This window comes from Colobus angolensis, unplaced genomic scaffold, assembly GCF_000951035.1.
Source record: "Colobus angolensis palliatus isolate OR3802 unplaced genomic scaffold, Cang.pa_1.0 Scaffold27, whole genome shotgun sequence".
Classification (NCBI taxonomy): Eukaryota; Metazoa; Chordata; class Mammalia; order Primates; family Cercopithecidae; genus Colobus; species Colobus angolensis.
Window position 1 is genome coordinate 11828549 of NW_012115932.1, and position 18057 is coordinate 11846605.

Sequence of the window (18057 nt, forward strand, 5' to 3'; positions counted from 1 at the left end):
TTACCAGGACTACCAGAACTCAAGGAAACACAGGTCTTCCTTGTGCTAATTAATAAAAGAACAAGAGAATTTATCAAAGGAAAAAAGCTACTATAAGGCACTTCACATTGTCCACCATTGGACAGTTTTATTTCAGTGTATTTAAACTGCAAATGTGAAAAATAAGTGCACTGATTGTTTTGATATCCTGTAAGGCCTGGAGTCACTATAACTCAGTAGGAAAAAGGTCCCTTATTCTTAAAGGTGCTATTTACCTTAAAAGTATCTGGCAACAGAAAGTTTTTCAAGTCATTGAAATAATAATCTTGGCTGTGTGTAGTGACTCAAATCTGTATTCCCAGTACTCTGGGAGGCCAAGGTGGGAGGACTGCTTGGGGTCAGGAGTTCAAGACCAGCCTGGGCAACATAACAAAATCCCATCTCTACCAATAAAAAGAAAAAATTAGCCAGGCATGGTGGTGTGTACCTGTAGTCCCAGCTACTTGGAAGACTTAGACAGGAAGATTGCTTGAGCCCAGGAATTCGAGGTTACAGTGAGCCATAATTATACCACTGCACTCCAGCCCGAGTGACAGAGCAAGACTCTGCCTCTTAAAAACAACACACACAAAAATCTAAATCACAGGGTCTGTGTCACTCCTCTCTCCACCACCTCAAAAAATAGGCCAGGCACAGTGGTTCACACCTATAATCCCAGCACTTTGGGAGGTCAAGGCAAAAGGATCACCTGAGGTCAGGAGTTTGAGACCAGCCTGGCCAACATGGGGAAACCCCATCTCTACTAAAAATACAAAAATTAGCCAGATGTGCTGGGGTGGGCACCTGTACTCCCACCTACTTGGGAGGCTGAGGCAGGAGAATCACTTGAACCTGGGAGGCAGAGATTGCAGTGAGCCGAGATGGTGCCACTGCACTCCAGCCTGGGTGATAGAGTGAGACTCCCATCTCAAAAACAAATAAATAAATAGCCTATTCTGGGGAAAATAAATGCTGACACTTCCTGAGGGCCTCCTATTTGTAATGCATTTTCTGAGCACTTTAAACATAGTATCTCATGTAACTCTCTTTACCAAGTAGGAACTGTTATTAACCACCTTTTACAGATGAGGATACAGAGGTTAAATACCTCAAAACTTTGGTTGTCTAACTTCAGAAGTCCTCCAGGCAAAACTGGAGAAATCAATGTTTTCAAGACTGAAAAGGCCCTGGAAATGGGATCCTGAACCCTTGCTAGAAAGAAACCTTTTTTCCAGTGGAGCACAGTGGGACCCAGTGATCCTGATGGCAATGCCTCTTCCTCCCACTGCAAAACTGAGGGCTGAGAACACACTGGCCTCCCAGTGGTCCTGGTTTTTTCTAAAAGTTAGTGGCATCCTGGGGATCTTGAAGGTGAGGGTGAGGGGTTTCTCCTCTTGGTCTGCTCAGCAGCGGAGCACTTCTACTCATCATTCATGCAGCATCATAAGAAGGGTCTTGAGCACTGTGAGAGGTCTGATTTATTTTAATTGGGAGGTAAAGACAACTTTGAAAGAAACCAGTAAACAATTATGAGCAAAATCCAGAGAGTGCTCTCTCTGACAGCACTTGAGCCATGTAATCTTAGGCAGTGGATGTTTCTTCAGATATTTGATTGTCTTGAGTAATTACTTGTCTGGGTGCATGCATGTGTATGTGCGTACATTCTAAAGGCAAAAAGGGGGTTCTGAAAATATCTCCAGCGATATGTCTTTACATCTCATAACATCAACTATCACTTGACATGACACCAGATGCAGTTCAAGGTCTGACATTCAGCTGGCTTCTGTTTATATAGTATGGAGAAACTTTTGTTCCCTTGCCCTATAAGGCATGTACCAGGAGAGATTTTGGGAAAAGGTCACCCAGATAGTAAATAATTCTGCTGAGCTTTGAAGTGAAAATGCTCCAGGAACCTTTATCCCATCCTTGCCATTTAACTGGTGTGCTTCGGCCACTTTTGATATTAATGAATGGTGTAGATCAGAGTTTGTTTCCATTATTCTGTTCATCAGAGGCACAATCTCAAATCAAAATTATATTTTATCTTTGTTTTGATCCTCTTTCTGTGTTTGGGGAAAAGCACTGTAAACATCTCAAAGAGAGAGAAAAAGAAAGAATGAAATAAACCCCAAGGAAAATCTAGTTAAAGACCTAAAGAATGGCATCTTGGTGGAAGAGAATTTCACCGTGAGGTTTGGCTTTTTTTAAAAAAAAAAAAAAGCCTGGTCTTTGAAAAACATATTATCTTTCATGGGTAGGGAAATATCCAAATTTTGCCCAGCCTATTTTACAATAAGACCTTGAAAAGCTATGTGATGAGCTGGAATGAGAGGAGTTTAAATTTTTGATGTAATTCTCTGCCTGGGAAAGTGATAATGCTGCTCATATACCAGAAAGAGTATTTTCTGCTACAGCACAACAATCAACATCACGTCTGGGCATATTAATAATTTCCCTCCTAAACTTCTTGACAGGGAGTGCATGGGTCTTAATAGTATTGTCAAGATCCTTAGGGCAATTGAAAAACCCAAAATCATTACTTTCTACTGATAGGCTTTCCTCTCCCAGAGGATGCCAAAATACCTAGGGTAATGTACATTTATTGAAATGCTCAAATAGGCATTGCTCAGATGTAACTGTGTAATAAAATCTTCTCTTTAGAAGGGTTCTTCTCAAGTATTTCAAGTGATCTTTTTTATTTTGTCTTTGTCACTTGGAAAGTAGCTAACGGAGTTGACATTGATCTTACGTAATACTTTCCTGATGATTTAGGAAGGCAAAGAATGAGTATAGGGGCAATGGTCAAATGATGTGGCACCTACGATTAAAATCCCTTTCTGACCCTCATGTGTGAGAACGTACCCTACTGGGGCAGGATGGTCCCAAATTCACAATAACTATTAAGCTCTTAACCCAAGGGCAGCTACTGACTTGGTACCCAGTTCAAGAGTCCCCTTCTCCTTTCTTCTTTCCCCTCCCACAAATGTCCCTACCTGTGCCTGACTAGGTGATTACAGCCATGCCTGAACCGCTAGAACAAATTCCAGGCTTTCCCTCAGACATTCACATGGGCAACTGGCTCTCAAACGCCATCACCTAACAACCTCCATCTGAAAAATATGAACAGCAGCAGGGTCTCAGCCAAAAACAAACAAACAAACAAAAAGGCCTGCAGGGGACATGCTTCAGGATGCCAGGGGAAGATCTTTATAAGTGCTAGGCAGTGTGCCCCGTTTGAGATTGAACTTTGACTGGCTCTGATGGAGCTCTGCAACAGACAGATGTCGTGGTTATAATAAACAGAGGGAATTGCCGTTTCCATGAAATGTCCAGGATTGGCAAATCCGTAGGAACAGAGAGTAGACTGACATTTGCCAGAGGCTATGGGATGGAGGAAGGGACTGGGCCCTGACTGCTGAATGGTATGGTGTATCCTTTGAGGGTGATAAAAATGTTTTAAAATTAGATAATGGTGATGGTTGCCTATCTTGTTGAATCTACTAAAGAAGCACTGAGGCCGGGTGCGGTGGCTCAAGCCTGTAATCCCAGCACTTTGGGAGGCCGAGACGGGCGGATCACGAGGTCAGGAGATCGAGACCATCCTGGCTAACACGGTGAAACCCCGTCTCTACTAAAAATACAAAAACTAGCCGGACGAGGTTGCGGGCGCCTGTAGTCCCAGCTACTCCGGAGGCTGAGGCAGGAGAATGGCGTAAACCCGGGAGGCGGAGCTTGCAGTGAGCTGAGATCCGGCCACTGCACTCCAGTCCGGGCGACAGAGCGAGACTCCGCCTCAAAAAAAAAAAAAAGAAACACTGAAATGTGTACTTTTAAAAACTGGATTGTATGATATCTCAGTAAAACTGTTATTTTAAAAAAGCAGAAGAGGTGATCAGGCAGCAAGTGCCAGGAAAAACAACCGAAAAACAATCAAAGATGGAGGAGTTTGAAGTCACCTTCCGTCTGTGTCTAGCCATCTCCCTGTTAAAGGAGCCCTAGAGGTAACAGGAATGAGGGAATTAAGTGGGAGGGCATCATTGATTCCAGCAATCAACTAGAATGTACAAGGGATAGAGGCAGAAATCTACTCTGATCCCTGTCCTCTGAGACTCTGAATATAACCCCCAGGGACATGATTTGTCCATTCATTCATTCATTCATTCATTCATCACCACTAGTTTTATACCAGGCACTGTAGCCTTATGCTGGGATATACAGACCAGTGAGACAGACTATTTTTAATGGAGGAGCTCATGATCTAGTGGAGAGCATAGGATAGTCCAAAAATAATATAAAACCATGTGTTCAGCATTACAAAAGAAATGTAAGCAGTGTGCAAAGCAAGCACCCTGGGGGCACAGATACATTACAGTTAAATACAAAATTTAAGGAGACAGAATTATATTACTTAACCTCCCTGCACCTTGGTCTCCTCATCTTTAAAGTGGAGAGCAATATCTACTTTAAAGTGCTTTAAAGGTTATTATAAGTTTTAAATAAGATGAAATATGTAGAGTGCTTATCACACAGTTGGTGCTTATTAAATGGGAGCTATTGGACTTAGGTGATCTAAGATGTCCCTGAAGACCCTAGTCCTTTACGAAGGTAGCAGAGCTGAGGAAAACTTTGGATTCTGAGCCTGCAAATGATTGCTCCTTGTGACTGTAATTCCCATGTTCCACTATGCAGTGTTGATCTGTGTGTCATTGCGAATACATTTGGAATGTTTTTCTCTGAAGTCATATATTTTGTGTAAGAAAGAGAGCTATAAATCATTCCTTACAGGCAAGCACAGCCCTTTCTTTCTCTGCCCTCTGTCCAGGCTGAGTTGGATGCTTCCTTCAAGGACAGCCCCCTGATACAGGACCGTGTAACCTAGGCCAGAGGCACTGGCTGGAGCTGGAGCCAGCCGCTAGGGAGATGAGGAGGAGGCTAGAACTTGACTCACTCCTTCATCCCCCTTCTTGTCTCTCCTCCACTCTGAAATGTGGAAAAGCTGCAGCTGCAGCTTGTGATAGTAGTGACCAGATCCAAGAAAGACTATGGACAAGTCACCTGCCCTGTGAAGCCAGCAATACCGTATGTGTGTCAGTAACAAAAAATGCAAATCCATTCTTTAGCAGGTAAGTCATTCTGTAGGTGATAAGACAGAAGGAGGAAGCAAGCTCAATGTCTAAAGTGCCCAATACTTAGAGACAAATAAGGAAATCTCTTTAAATATGAGAGGAGGCTGGATTTGGACCTATTCCCTCCACCCCCGGGCTGTTGGCAAAGTACCTCTGGTCAGAGCAGGACAGGACAAGCTGGGATGGAGTGTGCCCTTGGTTCTACCCCTGACAGGCCTAATTGCTGCTCATTCCTCATGCCGCCCCTCATGCCACTGGTTAGGGGAGCCAGGGATGAGGCACAGTGGAGGAAGTTTGGGGATAGCCTTTGGGAAGGCATAGAAAAGAGATTGCACTACAGTTTGGCTGTTCTGGCCTATTTCTCCTGATTCAAGCAGCATCCATGAGGTGGTGCAGAGCTTTCAGGTGGGCGATTCCCTCCAGTTTCTCACAAGATTGGATTCTGCCATTTAAGCAAATGTGCAAAGAAATGAGTCAAGTCTGTTTTCCTCTGTATTTGTTAGGCATATATGAGCAAGGTCAGGGGACCTCTTTCCTCCCTGTGTGCCTGTGTTCTGACTTTGGGTTCCTTTACATATGGCTGGGAGGGGAAGAGACCCTGGGATCATGTACCAGCTCTACCATTTGCTGAGCTATGTGACATTTGGTGCATTACTTAACCCCTCTGAACCTGACTTACTGGATCTGTGAAATGGGCATGATAAATGACCTGTACCCTAGGAGTAAGTGGGAATATATTGAAATGATTTATGTACAACACTTAGCACAGTACCCGACACACAAGGAGAACTTAACTCACGGCAGCCATGGTCAATATTATCATTTTGTTACCATCAGCATCAACTGTTTTGTTTATGGAAATGGAGCATTTCTGAATCCCAAGTTTTATTTGTGTGGGCTCTTAGAGAGACACTCTTGAGACTGTCTGTTAATAGCTCCTGGCCATGTCACTTAGTCACTCTGCCCTCCTGCTGGCCGAATTTGAAGATGGAGAGGTCAGAGGTTGATGATTTTGCAGCCACATGTTCATTGAATATCCCCCTCCAAGAGCTGCCATTTCAAAGAACTTGGAAAAGTAGAGCCCACCGTGCCCTAGGAGGTACTCATCATTTTCCTCAGAGTCATGGTTGCTATAGCCGCCATTACTATTATCAGAATGATTAATTACATCAAATAATAATAATCATAATAATATGTATTAATAGCTTGCTAGGTACCAAGAATTGTGCTAGGCTCCTTAAAAATACATTTCCATTCGATTCTCCTAACAATCATGCATGAGAAGTAAAATTACTGTATCCATTTTACAAGTGAAGAAACAGACCCAGAAAGAAAAATATATCACTTTCCAGTGGCCACACATCTGGTCAGTGGCCAAGCAGAGATTCAAAGCCAATCACTAGCCTGAACATCTGCAATAGACTCTGTCCTCCTTAGGTCTAACCAGACACTGTTATTCTTGAAATTCCTCACCCCCAATTCCCTCTGGCCAATTCAAGGTCAAATTTGAACAGGATGTCCTGGTGCCAGTTATCATCAACTAGAGATTCCCAAGTTTCTGCCAACACCATCTCCTCTTTTAGAATCTTTAAATTGCTATCAAGATGTAACTTGCCCCAAGAGGTGGTTCAGGAGAAGAAGGCAAAGAGTTTGTGGTTAATTTGTCTTCTGAGGGTCTGAGGGAGTTGAAAATGTTAAAGACCAACCATCGACATGCCGTTCCCAGGAATGAGTGATTTATTAGCAGCTAGGCAGGCCCTTACTTTCATTTTTTTCTTTCACATATTTTATCATCATTTCTAATCACCAGGAAAAATTGGTGAAGACTATGGCGCAAGACAAGTCTGGTTTAATTTGTCTCTGCTTTCCCACCCCATCTATTTGTCGACCCTTGGCTAAGGTAGACACGTCCTCCAGCTGTTTATTTAGGCAGAGTGCAACAACAATAGTCAATTATTAACAATTTCTTCCTTAGAGCCTTGGAAATTCTTCCTTTATATGTTGTTTAAAATGTGGACATTGATTGTTTCCCCATGATATATGAGCAACTCTCATGGAGTCAACACAAAAGTTGATATGCCAAGGTTTTTCACTTCCCACATCTGACTTTATTGGAATTGGTATTGTTACTCAACAAAGAGGCACTGCTTCAGTTTTCTCAAGTTTCACTGCCAACCAGTAGGTATTTAGGAAGGACAGACTATGTGACTGTCACCCCTCTCAAAATCAACTGGCAGCAACTGTCCCACAGAAAATCTAAAAGCACAGAAGCACAGACAATTCTTTAGCAGGACAAACAGCAGTGCTCATTCAAGCCCTTGATTTTTAAACACACAGGAAACACTTTCTCTATAAATTCACTTGTCTTTTCCAGGAGCCTTACCTATACCTCCCCTGGTTTTTAGCAAAGAGCCAACAAGACAGTTCCTTCTTCCTAGGACTAAAAGCCATGCAGTACCTAAAAATAAATTCCAGGTTCTGGACTGAAGGTACATCAAGTGCAGTATCAGGTCAGCAGTAATATTTTAATGACAGTTGCCTTTTGTCTACTAATAGCATACTGATTGGGTTGATAATGTGTAAGAATTTACATTACATAGTTTCTTATCTTTAAATTGCATTACTATGTGATTTCATATTTATGTAATAGAAGAGCTCTTAATAATATGCACATTAATTAAACCCAATAAATGTATGGAACTTACAGTGGACATGAAGCTTCCTTCATCAAGCTGAGTTATTCATCTCCCATCAGAGTAGGTTGAAGGTATCAGTTGCTTTACAGAAGAGCTTTTCGTGTATTTTTACTTTTCGGAAAGCAAGAAGGCATGTTGTCAGCCATTGTTTGCATTTTTGAAACAGAAAAACCTTCCCACCCAGCAAGTGTGTTGGATGACTGTAGTGAAAAGTGATAAATACAAAAAGTTGCTTGTGATCATTTGCTGTAACAGAGGTGTTTCATACTAGAGGTACGTTACTTATACCGAATACCAGGGCACCTGAGTGAAACTAGGAGTCAAAAACATACTATTAGGCGTCAGTAAATATAAATGCATACAGCCAGCTAGGTTAAGAGAACAGGGATCACTAGAGTTGATGGCAAATCAGATAAACTACACTACCCTTCACAGCATTCAGCTCTATCCAGTTGTTTTGAGAGGATACAGACTCCATATTTTGGGTTTGGTTTTGCTTTCAAGAGAAGTCAGAAATCTGGAACACTATGCAAAATCTCAACTTTGAATTTTTGATAATATTCTGTTTGAGGGCTGTCAGTCTGTGACATCTGCCCTAGATAGATGAAATTTGGATTTAATTTTCCTACTCAAATCTGGGCTCCCTGAGAGCTGCGGTTATGTCTTATCCATCCTTTCATCCCTGAAAGAACCCATTCCTGTTCTCTGCACTTGGTTTTCAAGAACTTGCCAGCCATCAGGCAGCATGCTTAGCACTTTACATTCATCCTTCCTCTCTAACTTTCACAGCAACCTTAGCGGGTACTTACTGCTGTTTTCACCAGTTGGCAGATGAGTAAGCTGAGAATGAAAGAAATGAGGTAGCATGCCCAGGTTCACACAACTAGAAAGTGGCAGACTCAATTCTTGAACCCAGTTCTGTAGATTTTGTCTCCTAACCTCTAACTAAATGCCCCTTCTAGATGTTCCCACATTCCTCTGTATATATCCCAGGGGTCACATTTACCACTCTGTATTGTAATTGTCTTTTCCTTCTGCCTCCTGCACCTCGGTGGAAAATATGACTTCAGGATAGATAGATAAATGAGCAAATATAATCAATGCCGTGGTAAAAAGGAGCAACAGTTAGGAGGAGAATGTCTTCCAATACCGAGAATGCTGGATAATTTTTGTTTTTGTTGCTGTCAATAATTTGATTTATTTGCAATGAAATATCATGTTGCTTTATAGGAGGGCTGGGTGAGTGGAGAATTAAGTATTCTTCCATCTTCCCTTACTCTTCCTTCTCCATTTCCCCCAGGAAGCTCTATGCCTTCTCATTAGGATAAATGAAAAGAGAACTTGACGTCTCTTCTAGTTAACTGGAAAACTCCCAATTCATTTTATTTGGAACACAACGCATAGCACCCAGGTCGGAGCTTCTCCTCCCCCTGGGAAGAGAAGCACACAAGCAACCGCAGGAATTCTGCCCACGCACAACACAGATGGACCTCACAAGGACCACACAAGCTGGAGTAGACAAGGAGAACTTAGCTCAGAGTGAATCAACAGGAAGCAGGAGGGTCTGGTATCTCATTTAGGGAATTAAATCCTTCACATGGCCGCTTTGTGCTTTAGAAGAGTGTGTGGTCTGGAGAGGGGAGTGTGGGGGACAAGGACAGAGGGAGATGGAAAGTTAGGACTTAGGGCTGGGGAGGGCAGGTTCTCACTTGTGCACTGACCCACTCCATCTTCCTGAAGCAAGTCTCGTAATTACCTAACTAATGGCGAATAATGACACCACTTGGATGGGAGTTGAGAGAGGGGGAAAGAAAGGCATGAGAATTCATTAACCGTGTGTGCGAAGGGCTTGGATAGCATCCCTGAAGGATCATTATTACATCATTTCACCCCCTCTTTCCCACCTCTTTCCACTAATATGAGACAGACAAATGCTAAATAACTATGTAATAATACATTACTAGACAGACAACAATGCCAGGAAATATAATAGCCTGCTACAGCTATGAAACTCCCCCAAAGATATATTTAAAATGTCACTGATGCATAATGTAAAATAGGAATTACAGGTTCACTTGGAGGACACAATTTAAAATCTATACAACTGTACAGTGGTATTTCCCACTGGGTTTTTGTTGTCACTGTCCTTTTCTAAACATCATAAAGAAAAAAAAAAACACCCAAGTAATTTCAGCCTAAAGATGCAAACTTCAAGGAACCTGTTTCCTCCATATGTTTCCTTCTTGTTTTTGTTGGTCAGGATACTCTCCAAACCTAGTATCTTCTTGACATGTTGTCTTTTCTTCAGAATGTTTCTGCAGCCGGCACAGGAACCCCAGAATGTAGATTACACCTTTTGGAGATGTAGCCCGGCCACATAAGGAGACAAGTAGTTGAAATTTGTGTCAAATTGCTTGTTTAAATGACTTGAGCCAACTTCTTAAAGCCAGGACAGCAGGGGCTGAGGATTTTTAAAGTTGGCAGGGGCCAAAAATGACAAGGCTCAGCAGTCACCTGGTGAGCTGCCAGCCCTGACTGGAAGCTTCAAAAAATAAACTTTCTCAAAGGACACAAATTAAAAGTCATGTTTCAGCATCCATTAAAACGAAATTATAGGCTTCATCGCATAGCGAACTACTTTCATTTTCATTATGCTTAAAATATTTCATTTTGTAGATTGAGAATCGGTTGCTAGGAAAACCTTGTGTGGAGTTGTCAGAGACAGCGATATCTACAAGGGGATATTTTCCAAGGGAAAGCTCTCCTTTGTTTTTCCTGCAAGGGTAGAGGATTTCGTTATTTAAAAAAACGCAGGATGCACTTTGGAGTCAGGGTCATGGCTTGAAAACATCTGCCATGACCTTCTCCAGAGACTGAGTCCTCAGGGTTCATGTCTCAGAGGAGAGAAGTTAGCAACCTGCTGAGCTGAGCAGGCTCGCAGGTGTGTTTTGTTCACTCTCATTTAAAAAGATAGATAGATAGATAGATAGATAGATAGATAGATAGATAGATAGATAGATAGATAGATAGATAGAGATATGTTTATATGTATATGTGTATATTATACATATACACATATATATACACACAAATATGTGTGTACACATACGTATATATAAATCTTATTTTGAGTTGTCAGCATTTCTAAAAACTAGGAAATTTTATCTACAAGTCCAGATTTCCAGCTTTTCTAGAGAAACTAGAAATTACGGCTACCTTGAGCTCTGTCCCTCATTCCCATGTGACCAGATTGACCTGGTGCTGAGTGAGGGCTGCTCCCTAGCCTCTCCACCTCAGCTCAGTCCATAGCTAGCCCACTCCACCCTTCTGCCTGGTCCCTACAGGTATTTAAAGGTGCTACTCCCTGACGTAGAGTGTGCCATATTCTTAATATCTTCAAAAGATAAATTTTTGAAAAGAATATGTACAATGTACTAGTTTACCTGGAAAGGGAATAGGGACTTGCTACGGCAGTGATCAGCCTTGACTGTCATGTTACTTTCATTACAGTATTAATATGTTTCAAATAATTCCTCTGGTCAGCCCTTATCCACCTGGTTTTGCTAAACTAGTTTCTCATTATTCTTCATTTGATGTGTGTGGATAAATGCAAATCAAAGCCAATTATTTATTTGTAACTAACTCTGGGATGCCTGCTGCAGTCTTATCTGTCGCTCTAGCTTGCGGCTTTCAGCAATTGTCAGCCTGGAGACTTTGGTTTCAAACTCTCCTCCAGAGGTTTGCAGAGTGCCTGAGACTGGAATCTGCAGACACTGACAGTCATTTCTCCTTTTTTTTTCAGGCCCTCCAAACCACCACAGCCAGTCGACTCTGAGGCCCCCTCTCCCACCCCCTCACAACCACACGCTGTCCCATCACCACTCATCTGCCAACTCCCTCAACAGGAACTCACTGACCAATCGGCGGAGTCAGATCCACGCCCCAGCCCCAGCGCCCAATGACCTGGCCACCACACCAGAGTCCGTTCAGCTTCAGGACAGCTGGGTGCTAAACAGCAACGTGCCACTGGAGACCCGGTAAGTCCCCTCTCCAGCTCACAGTCACACTCAGTGTCATCTTACCCCTGAGTCACCACACAGAGCCACTGGGTGTCTCAGAGTTCCAGTCGGAGAGACACTCTGGGCATAAATAATGAGACAACTTTACCACCTCCTTGTTCCCTTGGTAATTTGACCCTGGGCAGTAGGTTGACAGGTATTTCTTTGTTCACATGTGTCTCCTTTTAAAGCTTGTTTACTTTCTTAGATAGCTCTTGTGTACCCAACTAATAGAATTAGCATAACATATTTTTACTCGAAGGCTCATGGGAAACATGCTTATAAGGGTATATTGACTGAAAGCTGCTGATAAATTATGCATTTGGCCTTTCTTGAAGTAATAAATGAAGACTCATTTGAAATTAAGTGTTTGGGGAGACCTTGAGAAACAATCCCTGATTCCAAACTGACAGAAGTATAATTTAAATTTATATTTCATCCAACATGCAGTCTCACTTTAATCCCTCCTGTACACACTAACAGCTTGATGCCTGTGGGGCAAACAATAATGTATAAAAACAAACAAGAAAAAAGGGGCAGCACTTATATGAGGAGGGAAGAGTTTGAAAATGATCTCCAGGTCTGGCTTTGTTTTGTTTTCCTTTGCTTCTGTCCTTTTTTCACCTTCGGTTCTGTTCTCCAAAACCATGTACACCTTAGTGACCTGAAAGAAGACCTGTCGGTCAGGGTATGGAGGGGTTGGGATGTCGTTGACAGCGAAGGCTGTGCGTGGGTTGGCCAGACTCTGAAACAGCCTTGCCGCTCTATCCCCAGGCACATTCTTGGTTGGTATGTTTTAAATGCTATTGTTTCCTTGCCTGGAAGAACCATGGAGACTGAACAGAGAGGAGGGCTAATTCATACTGACCCTTCAAAAAGTTCCCAAATAGATTTTAAACTTTAATAACTTAGGTTTGAGGAAAGACAGAAATAATCTGTAATCTTTCTGATAATGGCCAGTGAATTCTCTGCACACAGCTGGAAGCAATTTTGAAAGTCCTAGCATTTGGAGTTGTTTCTTATCTATAATTTTTTGTTTTTTTATAAGATCCTGAAAATTAATATATTATACAGCTTTGTCACTATAATCACTCCAAACTTTTAATTTTATTTTCTGATTATTATAGGGTTTTTTTTAAAAGAATTTTTGCTTTATTAAAAGAAACTAAAAGAATGAACCTAAGCTAATAAATATCCCTGATCTCAACATTAGTTTAAAAGAATTGGTACAGAAATAAATAAAATGACACAAAATGAAGCACTAAGCAAAATACAAAGAGTGCTGCATATTATTATTTTCCTCTGCAAAAAATTACCTAACATGCGCATGCACACACACACACACACACACACACACACACACACAGGCTCTCACACAAAGAATGGTTACATAACAAAGTAAACGTAACAACAACATCACTTTGACTGTTAATCCAAACTAACGTGAAAAATCTGTCGTTGAGACAGCTGGGGTAATTTAGACATGGATTGGGTATTTAATGATATTAAGAATATAATTATGATTTTGTTAGGTGCAGTTTTGGAGTGCATGTTTGGTTCAAATATTAAAAACATTCCAAATTGAGGAATGAAAAATTACCTATCGAGTATTATGCTTTTTTAAAAATTTATTATATTTGATAAGTTCTGGGATACATGTGCAGAAATGCAGGTTTGTTACATAGGTATACACGTGCCATGGTAGTTTGCTGCACCCATCAACCCGTCATCTACATTAGGTATTTCTCCTAATGCTCTCCCTCCCCTAGCCCCCTACTCCCTCACAGGCCCCAGTGTGTGATATTCCCCTCCTGTGTCCATGTGTTCTTATTGTTCAGCTCCCACTTACGAATAAGAACATGTGCTGTTTGGTTTTCTGTTCCTGTGTTAGTTTGCTGAGAATGATGATTTCTGGCTTCATCCATGTCCCTGCAAAGGACATGAACTCCCTTTTTTGTGGCTGCATAGTATTCCATGGTGTATATGGACCACATTTTTTTTTATCCAGTCTCTCACTGAGGGCATTTGGGTTGGTTTCAAGTCTTTGCTATTGTGAATAGTGCTGCAATAAAACGTATGTGTGTATGTGTCTTTATAGTAGAATGATTTATAGTCCTTTGGGGTATATACCCAGTAATGGAATTGCTGGGTCAAATGGTATTTCTGGTTCTAGATCCTTGAGGAATCACCACACTGTCTTCCACAATGGTTGAACTAATTTACACTCCCACCAACAGTGTAAAAGTGTTCCTATTTCTCCATATCCTCTCTAGCATATGTTGTTTCCTAACTTTCAATGATCGCCATTCTAACTGGCATGAGATGGTATCTCATTGTGGTTTTGATTTGCATTTCTCTAATGACCAGTGATAACGAGCTTTTTTTCATAGAGTTATTGGCCACATAAATGTCTTCTTTTGAGAAGTGTCTGTTCATATCCTTCACCCACTTTTTATGGGGTTGTTTGTTTTTTTCTTGTAAATTTGTTTAAGTTTCTTGTAGATTCTGGATATTAGCCCTTTGTCAGATGGATAGATGGCAAAAATTTTCTCCCATTTGGTAGGTTTCCTGTTCATTCTGATGATAGTTTCTTTTGCTGTGGGGAAGCACTTTAGTTTAATTAGATCCCATTTGTCAATTTTGGCTTTCTTTGCCATTGTTTTTTGTATTTTTGTCAGGAAGTCTTTGCCCATGCCTATGTCCTGAATGGTATTTCCTAGGTTTTCTTCTAGGGTTTTTATGGTTTTAGGTTTTGTGTTTAAGTCTTTAAACCATCTTGAGTTAATTTTTGTATAAGGTGTAAGGAAGGGGTCCAATGTCAGTTTTCTGAATACAGCTAGCCAGTTTTTCCAACACCATTTATTAAACAGGGAATCCTTTCCCCATTGTTTGTTTCTGTCAGGTTTGTCAAAGATTAGATGGTTGTAGATGTGTGACATTATTTATGAGGCCTCTGTTCTGTTCCATTGGTCTATATATCTGTTTTGGTACCAGTATCATGCTGTTTTGGTTACTGTAGCCTTGTAGTATAGTTTGAAGACATGTAGCATGATGACTCCAGTTTTGTTTTTTTTGCTTAGGATTGTCTTGGCTATATGGGCTCTTTTTTGTTTCCATATTAAATTTAAAGTAGTTTTTTCTAATTCTGTGAAAAAAGTCAGTGGTGATTTGATGGGGATAGCATTGAATCTATAAATTACTTTGAGCAGTATGGCCATTTTCACTATATAGATTCTTTCTATCCATGAGCATGGAATGCTTTTCCATTGGTTTGTGTCCTCTCTTACTTCCTTGGGCAGTGGTTTGTAGTCCTTCTTGAAGAGGTCTTTCACATCCTTTGTAAGTCATATTCCTAGGTATTTTATTCCCTTTTTAGCAATTGTGAATGGGAGTTCACTCGTGATTTGGCTTTCTGTTTGTCTATTATTGGTGTATAAACATGCTTGTAATTTTTGCACATTGACTTTGTATCCTAAGACTTTGCTTGAAGTTGCTTATCACCTTAAGGCTGAGATTATGGGGTTTTCTAAATATACAATCATGTCATCAGCAAACAGAAACAATTTGATTTCCTCTCTTCCTATTTGAATACCCTTTATTTCTTTCTCTTGCCTGATTGCCCTGGCCAGAACTTCCAATACTATGTATAATAGGAGTGGTGAGAGAGGGCATCCTTGTCTTGTGCCAGTTTTCAAAGGGAATGCTTCCAGCTTTTACCCATTCAGTATGATATTAGTTGTGGGTTTGTCATAAATAGCTCTTATTGTTTTGAGATATGTTTCATCAATACCTAGTTTATTGAGAGTTTTTAGCATGAAGGGGTGTTAAATTTTAGCAAAGGCCTTTTCTGCATCTATTGAGATAGTCATGTGGTTTTGTCATTAGTTCTATTTATGTGATGGATTACATTTATTGATTTGTGTATGTTGAACCAGCCTCGCATCCCAGGGATGAAACAAACTTGATTGTGGTGGAGAAACTTTTTGATGTGCTGCTGGATTCGGTTTGCCAGTATTTTATTGAGGATTTTTGCAGCGAGGTTCATCAGGGATATTGGCCTGAAATTTTCTTTTTTTGTTGTGTCTTTGCCAGGTTTTGATATCAGGATGATGCTGGCCTCATAAAATGAGTTAGGGAGGAGTTGCTCTTTCTCTATTACTTGGAATAATTTCAGAAGGAATGGTATTAGCTCCTCTTTGTACCTCTGGTGGAATTCAGCTGTGAATCCATCTGGTCCTGGACTTTTTTTGGTTGGTAGGCTATTAATTACTGCCTCAATTTCGGAACTTGTTATTGGTCTATTCAGGGATTGGACTTCTTCCTGGTTCAGTCTTGGGAGGGTGTATGTGTCCAGGAATTTATCAATGTCTTCTAGATTTTCTAGTTTATTTGCTTAGAGGTGTTTATAGTATTCTCTGATGACAGTTCGTATTTCTGTGGGATCAGTAGTGATATCCCCTTTATGATTTTTTTATTATGCCTATTTGATTCTTCTTTCTTTTCTTCTTTATTAGTCTGGCCAGCAGCCTATCTATTTTGTTAATCTTCTCAAAACACAGCTCCTGGATTCATTAATTTTTTGAAGGGTTTTTTATGTCTCTATCTCCTTCAGTTCTGCTTTGATCTTATTTATTTCTTCTCTTCTGTTAGCTTTTGAATTTGTTTGCTGTTGCTTCTCTAGTTCTTTTAATTGTGATGCTAGGGTGTCAATTTTAGATTTTTCCTGCTTTCTCCTGTGGGCACTTAGTGCTACAAATTTCCCTGTAAACACTGCTTTAGCTGTGTCCCGGAGATTCTGGTACATTGTGTCTTTGTTCTCATTGGTTTCAAAGAACTTATTTATTTCTGCTTTAATTTCATTATTTACCCAGTAGTCATTCAGAAGCAGATTGTTCAGTTTGCATGTAGTTGTACGGATTTGAGTAAGTTTCTTAATCCTGAATTCTAACTTGATTGCACTGTGGTCTGAGAGACTGTTTGTTATGATTTTCATTCTTCTGCATTTGCTGAGGAGTGTTTTACTTCCGATTATGTGGTCAGTTTTAGAATAAGTGCAATGTGGTACTGAGAAGAATGTATATTCTGTTGATTTTGGGTAGAGAGTTCTGTAGATGTCTATTAGGTCCACTTGGTCCAGAGCTGAGTTCAAGTCCTGAATATCCTTCTTAAGTTTCTGTCTCATTGTTCTGTCCCATATTGACAGTGGAGTGTTAAAGTGACCCACTGTTAATGTATGGAGTGCAAGTTTCTTTGCAGATCTCTAAGAACTTGCTTTATGAATCTGGGCGCTCCTGTGTTGGGTGCATATATATTTAGGATAGGTAGCTCTTCTTGTTGCATTGATCCCTTTACCATTATGTAACGCCCTTCTGTGACTTTTTATATCTTTGTTGGTTTAAAGTCTGTTTTATCATAGACTAGAATTGCAACTTTTGCTTTTTTTTTTTTTTTTCTTTCCATTTGCTTGGTAGATATTGAACCCTTGAACATTAGGTAATGCCCTTCTTTGTCGTTTCTGATCTTTGTTGGTTTAAAGTCTGTTTTTCTGAAACTAGAATTGCAACTTTTGCTTTTTTTTTTTTTTTCTTTCCATTTGCTTGGTAGATATTCATCCCTTTATTTTCAGCCTATGTGTGTCTTTGCACATGAGATGGGTCTCCTGAATACAGCACACAGATGGGTCTTCACTCTTTATCCAATTTGCCAGTCGTGTCTTTTAATTGGGGCATTTAGCCTCTTTACATTTAGAGTTAATATTGTTATGTGTGAATTCGATCCTGTCTTTATGATGCTAGCTGGTTATTTTACCCGTTAGTTGATGCAATTTCTTCATAGTGTTGATGGTCTTTACAATTTGGTATGTTTTTGCAGTGGTTGGTACCAGTTGTTCCTTTCCATATTTAGTGCTTCCTTCAGGGGCTCTTGTGAGGTAGGCATGGTGGTGACAAAATTTCTCAGCATTTGCTTGTCTGTAAAGGATTTTATTTCCCCTTCACTTATGAAGCTTAGTTTGGCTGGATATGAAATTCTGGGTTGAAAATTCTTTTCTTTAAGAATGTTGAATATTGACCCCCACTCTCTTCTGGCTTGTAGGGTTTCTTCAGGGAGATCTGCTATTAGTCTGATGGGTTTCCTTTTGTAAGTAACCTGACAATTCTC

The 18057-nt window shown here is 40.6% G+C and overlaps 1 protein-coding gene across 4 annotated transcripts in view; it reads left to right on the plus strand.

Annotated features, from left to right (window-relative positions):
• The window catches only part of TENM2 (teneurin transmembrane protein 2), a 984758-nt gene that overhangs the window by 656436 nt on the left and 310265 nt on the right, over window positions 1-18057 (plus strand). For all 4 annotated transcript variants that reach the window (XM_011947738.1, XM_011947740.1, XM_011947741.1 and 1 more), the window contains one exon: window positions 11643-11877. In XM_011947738.1, coding sequence (XP_011803128.1) covers window positions 11643-11877 — 235 coding nt within the window. The remainder of the gene's footprint in view (window positions 1-11642; window positions 11878-18057) is intronic.